Here is a 6,932-nt window from a genome sequence, read left to right as displayed (position 1 = left end):
GTATCTTTTTCTAGTAATCTCTAGTATTATAAAAATTGAAGATGTTTTTGCCAGTACTTTGGTACGTCATCCGTGTATGAGTTAGTTTCGTCCGTATTTGAGTCGGTTTTTAAGTTCGTTTGCTTTTGGAAATACAGAAGGAGTTGTATAAGAAATCTCTACTAATATAAAAATTGAAGATGTTTTTGCCAGTACTTTGGTACGTCATCCGTGTATGAGTTAGTTTCGTCCGTATTTGAGTCGGCTTTTAAGTTCATTTGCTTTTGGAAATATAGGAGTTGTATAAGAAATCTGTTAAAAAAAAACTCGCATGCTAACTTGAAATGATCGGACTTCTAATTGCAGCCCATGATTTTCAACAAAAATATATATCAAAGCGAATCCTCACAATGAATTTCATCATAACTAAATTGTATAACAATAATAAGATTAAAATAACTTTCACCCGTTGCAATGCACGGGCATCTTTTTCTAGTAATCTCTACTATTATAAAAATTGAAAATGTTTTTGCCAGTACTTTGGTACGTCATCCGTGTATGAGTTAGTTTCGTCTGTATTTGAGTCGGTTTTTAAGTTCGTTTGCTTTTGGAAATATATAAGGAGTTGTATAAGAAATCTCTTAAAAAAACTCACATGCTAACTTGAAACGATCGGACTTCTAATTGCAGCCCATGATTTTCTATAAAAATATATATCAAAGCGAATCCTCACAATAAATTTTACCATAACTAAACTGTATAACAATAATAATATTAAAATAGCCTTCACTCGTTACAATGCACGAGCATCTTTTTCTAGTAATCTCTACTATTATAAAAATTGAAAAATATTATTGCCGGTACTTTGGTACGTCATTCGTGTATGAGTCGTTTTTAAGTTCGTTAACTTTTGAAAATACATATCCGTATTTAAGTTGGGTTTTAAATTCGTTCGTTTTTAAAATACAGAAGGAGTCGTATAAGAAATCTAAATAAAAAATTTGCATTCTAACTTGAGATGATCAGACTCTAATTACAGCTATTGATTTTTTTTTAAAAAAATATATCTAAGCTAATTCACACATTGAATTTGGGTGTAGCTATATTTATGGCGCCATATTTTTCATCAAAAAATAGTCGACATGTATTTACATTGTAAGTTCCTAAAGTACATATGTAATTTTAGTGTATTTACAATGTAAGTCTCAAAATTACATATGTAAGTACTAAAATTATATATGTAAATTCGAAAATTACATACTAATTACATATGTAAGTGGGATGTAAATGAGGTGTAATTACTATGTAAGTGGCTGAAAAAAAATCGACTGTAGCATATAGCGCCATACTTCTAGCAACTCCGATGAATTTTACAAACATTTTTTCTAGTAAAAAAAAAACAAAACATCCTTGAATCTCCCCCCTCTAGGCCTCTCCGTCGCCTTCTCCCTTCCCCGCCGCCGTAAGATGCTGCTGCTGCCTACAGCGCCACCGCCGGTTCCCCCGCATCGCGGTCGTCGGCTCTCCCCTCCCCCATCCGCTCCTCCTCCATATCCCCCACCCACCCTGTCGCCTCCTTCCATTTCGCCTCGCATCGCCCTCGCCATCCCCTCTCCGCACCGCCGCTGCGCCCGCGCCCGCGCACGCGCCTCTCCTTCCACCTCCCCGCGCCCAAACACACGCGTGGGCCGCTCGTCGTGTCTTCGCACTGAAACCCTAGTCGCCGATGGATCTTCTCTCCGCGGCCTACGGTGCCACCTCCGACGACGACGACGACGGCGCCGAGGCCACCCCTACTCCAGGCTGGGCCGCGACGGGCTACGCCTCCGCCGCTGGACCTCCACCGAAGCGGCCGCGGTGGGAGCCTCCACCATACCTCCCACCACCTCCTCCATACCCCATCCCTCAACCGGCCAGGCCACGCGCCGCGCCGCCGCCTGCTAGCACCGCTAGCGGCAGGTACGTCTCCAAAAGGGAGCGGGCCCTAATGGCCGCGTCGAGCTCTCCCGTGGATTCCTCGTCACCGCTTCCTCCATCGGCGGCAGCTCAGTTTGGTTCTCCTGGTGAGGATCTTTGGCCCATGATTGCAAAGGATACAATACGATAAGCTACCCTTTCACCCCTCTTGTGTTCTTGCCCATGAACTGATCTGTTGTAGTAAAAGTCCATCATCTGAATGCCAATTTTGGATTGGGCGTGATTAGCTGCATAGATTGGTAACAGGGGTTCACCATATGTTCAACTGAGTTTTTCAGGAGATTATTGTGTCATCAATCTCAAGGCAAACTGACTTAAAACAATATAAGAGATCTTAAATGCACTTGATCTTGTTTATCTCGATTTCTAAGAAGGCTTAACCTGAAACCATAATGTAGATACCTGTGGTGACATTTTGGGCAAATGCCAATTGAAATTCTGCCATAAACCAAAGTCCTATTTTATACTTAATACTGCAGTTGATCTATTATCATTGATGATGGGTTTAGGGCTTTAAGAAGTTAAACACGTATAATTTATTTTTTTCCCTTGAAAGGTTTTTGTATCACTTGCTCATGTGTTCTGTACATTTTGTTCCAGTTGTTGGATCTATCTCTGATTCAAATTTGCGAGCTGATATTTTTCATTCTTTACGATGCCAACCAAAACCTGGATCAACCAGGAGGATGCCTTTGAAGCTCTCAGTCTCTTTGACGGGTCACACCAAAGCAGTCAATTGTGTAGATTGGTCACAAAGTCATGGTCAGTATTTATTATTTTACAGTTTCACGTCTCAGTTTTACTTATATTTATCAAAAGTAAATATACACTTAAGACATCTCTCAGTTCTAGGACTTCTGCATTAGAATATGTTGGAAAAATGTTGGAATCTTTCATTCTGGCTTCTGGGACAATAAGATGTTTTAACTTTTGAGGTCTGGACAATTTAATAAAAAAACATTTCATAACTTTTGTGATAAGTGATAACCACTAATAATGCATGTGCACTTCATGCCATGGTATTGACTTTTGCAAAGTTAATGGTATGGTTATGGTGAATAATGTCTATAATTTTACCACCAAAGTAATTTCTATATCTAAGAAAACACCAATATTTTCTTCTTTGAAACATGAGTATGAACTTTCCAACTTTCTTGACAAACTTTCTGGGGTCAATGTTGATGTTTTTAATAGTGTATCTGGTCTTAAAGTAGTAGATGTGCACAAAAACTAATCAAACTCTTGTGTCAGTTAGGATGCTTTTGTATTTCTTCTCTTTGGTAATACTGTTGGTCTGAGAGGACTAAACCATTTCACAGCTTAAAAACGTTTGCTTTTTTAACTGGAGAGATATGAATGTTTTGAAAACCTATATACATTGACACTGTTAATTGTTAACCCCACATGCTCTTCGTGTTTGATTTTGTACAGCTTCTGAATGTTTTAAATAACGTGCAGCTTAGTAGGTATTTAGCACAAGTGACATTTAAGAAATTGTAAATTACACATAACTTCCAAGCACGTGTATATGTATCATTTGGATGCATGGTCTTGGTTCCAATCAATATTTTTTTTGAGATGAGATGAAACCTTGGCTCAGTCATAACTGCCAGTTAACCACATGATAGATAGGTAAATTCATGGATAATTGTTTTCTTATATTTGTAGGATGTTCACTGTTGGACAAAGTATACAAAGTAAACAAAGAGAAGATAGGGACAATGTACTTATTATCTTTTCTAATAACAAATACAAATCTTAACAATTGTGCACTCCATAACCTACAGATGGTGATCCATCTCTAGTGATGTGGTCTCCTGGTTTCTGGAGTCCCAAGGGACTTCTGATCAATTATCTATGTAGGTCAAGCTTGCTATAGAACTTCCAATTAAGCTGGGGTAGTGGTCATATAGTTTGGTCTTTGTTTCGTGCGCTCTCCCAAAATGTGGTGAGTGGGAGGAGTAGATGTTTATAGGGTGCTAGCATTGTCTACTGTCTCGCTGGTCTGTGCATGGTGTAGCCTTCGTGTCAGCTCCATCTTCCTTTGCCCTCCTGCCTTGTTAGACTCGAATGATGTGTATGTGTAGATTGCTGATTGTTACACAAATACTCGTTATACAGATTTTTTTAGAGGTGTTATACATATATCAGAAGTAAATATTAGTTTCGTGTTGCTTAAGGTGATAGCTATAGTAATGCTTTTTTCCTTTGTATATCTGTTGTTTTATATTAAGGTGTTCACTCCTAATGATTACATCTAAAAGAGATGCACCATCCATGGGATGAGTTGAAGGCAACTTTCATCTCCATAAATTGTGTATGCTAACAAAAGAAATATTACTTCATCTACACTTTGTATATAGTTGGTACCCACTAACAATTATTAGAAGCTAAATCTCAACATGCAAGCATGCCACATCATCACCCACTAGCAATTACTATTCTAGCCCATTTAAAATCCCATGCAAGCATGCCACATCTTCACTCACTAGCAATTACTATTTAGCCTATTTTAAATCCCATGCAAGAATGACACATCATCTACAATATTATATTATAGAGATTGACAAGTATGTGTCAAATCATCTTCCTCACATTATTTTCTCAACATTTCAGCTTTCATCATTTCGACAATATTTAACATATACTTATCCATGAATCCCGCAACAAAGCGCGGGGTATCACCTAGTTTTTTAGATGAAGACTCCTTTACATACGGAATACGCAATATGATTATGCATAGTATTTTTAATAAATTATTAGAATATTAAGTCAGCAAAAACTCACAAGGAAGAACATTTACAGCACATCTTCTCGCTTCTGCTGGAATGGACCATACAGTTCATGTATTTAATGTATGGAATAAAGGAAATACTACTGCTCGTGTTTTCAAATTTCATACCGCTGCTGTGAAGGATGTGAGGTGGTCCCTTAATGGGCTCTCTTTGCTTTCTGGCGGATTTGATTGCTCCTTACGGTTAGTTGATGTTGAGGAAGGGAAAGAAATTAAGGTGTTCAAGGAGGATCAGGCTGTGGAGGTCATCAAGTTCAATCCAAGTAACTCCAACCTGTTCCTGTCTGGTGGGTCCAAGGGTTCTCTTAGACTATGGGATATTCGGAGTGGTTTGGTGACTAAAGAATATCAAAGAAATCTTGGCACCATCCTTGACATTGAATTCAGTTCTGATGGGAAACAGTTTATCTGTTCAACAGACACATCCAGAAGTAATGTTAGTGAGAATTCTATAATTATATGGGATACCCTGCGACAAGTTCCTTTATCTAACCAGGTAATAGGTTACTAATTTATATTGATAACTATTTGTACATAGCAAATTATCTTCTTTTCACTGAGGATCTTTTCCCATTCTTATTCATATGTATGCATACTTCAGCAGTTTGAAAAACAGAAGAGATATTTATCCTTAATTTAGTAAGCAATTTAATTACTTGCTAATCATGCATGTCTCTGATTGCTCATGTAAGCTTCACTTGAATTACTCTGTTATGATAGCTATAGCTTCAAATATAGAAGTTCAAGATGTACACTAGCGAGGAAGTATGACTTTATCTGTGCATATGAAGGTGGAGCATGTTGAATTTTGTTCAATACCCTTTTTTATAGTTTTAATATGCCATGGTGCCTTGCTTGATGTTGCTTCATATTCATTCCATAACAAAACCAGTTCCATTTTGTTCCCCAAATTCTTATAGATGCCTGATATGTTGGTATGCGTGTCTCACTGGTATGGAAATGTGTACTACTCCGTAATACTTTATGGGCTAATGTTTATGATGAATTTGTCAACTTACAGTTATGATAATCATGCTAATATGCTATTTGCTCTGCATACTAATAATTTATTACTTGAAATCAAGAAGGTAAGCTGTCGTGTTGATTAGAAAGCACTTTTCAATATTGACAACTTTGAATTAGAGAATAATATTTCGAACTAACAAATATTAAAAAAGGTTTATACAGAAGTGTAAACACTGAATGCACTGAAGCTTGACACAAATGGCATTCTGTATGGCAGGTTTATACAGAAGCATATACCTGTCCTTGTGTAAGATATCACCCATTTGAAGCTTCTTTTGTTGCTCAATCCAACGGTAACTACATTGCAATCTTTTCAGCAAAGTCACCATTCAAGCTAAACAAGTATATGCGGTATGAAGGACATGGAGTGTGGGGTTTCCCGATAAAGTGCAATTTTTCATTTAGCGGGAAGGAACTTGCATCTGGTTCATCCGATGGTTGTATCTATTTTTACGATTATAAATCGTCGAGACTTTTGAGTAAAATACAGGCATTTAAAGAACCATGTACTGACGTTGCATACCACCCAGTAATTCCCAATGTGATTGCTTCATGTAGCTGGGCTGGTGAAATAGCTGTTTTTGAATGACACAATAAAGGTTGTTTATTTCGCTTTTCTTGCCATAGATTGAGAACTATCCTGTAAAATCTGCTCACCGATGTCTGTTTCCCCTGGCCATTTGATCCGAGTTATTTCATTTTTCTATGTTTCAGAATTCAAACCCGGGGATCACAGTTTTAAGAAACGACAAATAACTTGCCGGTAATCAGTTTGGAGCAGGGTTTACCTTACTTTATGTAAGGGTAGGGGTTGAGGTTACTGGCACTCCACGTTAACGCGGCTATCACATGGTAACCGTGAAAAACTGAATGGAATTCATGTTTAAAAATTGAGACAATTCCTTGTACGTCGTTGAAAATTTTCCCGATCTATCTATGCCCTTGAGTTTTGTTCAATTTCTTTTATATACCTGAATTTAGAGAAGTGTAGAAGGAATCCGCAAAATGCAAAAGAAAATGAATTATACAGAAAACTTTGCATGACCTTTTACTATATTTTGAAAATTGAAATAAAGTAGGAGTCACATCTTACTCTCGATGGGCTTAGCACATTTTTTATTTTTCTGTTTTTAGTTTCAATATTGATTTGGTTACT

The 6,932-nt window shown here is 37.6% G+C and overlaps 1 protein-coding gene across 1 annotated transcript; it reads left to right on the top strand.

The window, feature by feature from the left end:
• The first annotated feature begins 1,414 nt into the window (after positions 1–1,414).
• LOC127764807 (uncharacterized) lies at positions 1,415–6,400 on the top strand. Its single transcript, XM_052289728.1, has 4 exons — positions 1,415–2,042; positions 2,557–2,718; positions 4,762–5,246; positions 5,994–6,400. Exons 1-4 carry the CDS (start codon positions 1,706–1,708, stop codon positions 6,363–6,365), a joined length of 1,356 nt encoding a protein of 451 aa, XP_052145688.1. The 5' UTR covers positions 1,415–1,705; the 3' UTR covers positions 6,366–6,400.
• Positions 6,401–6,932: the final 532 nt, after the last annotated feature.

The sequence above is a fragment of the Oryza glaberrima genome, chromosome 2, assembly GCF_000147395.1.
Source record: "Oryza glaberrima chromosome 2, OglaRS2, whole genome shotgun sequence".
NCBI lineage: Eukaryota > Viridiplantae > Streptophyta > Magnoliopsida > Poales > Poaceae > Oryza > Oryza glaberrima.
The sequence above is the reverse complement of the archived record's forward strand: the minus strand, read 5'-3'. Positions and strand labels throughout refer to the sequence as shown.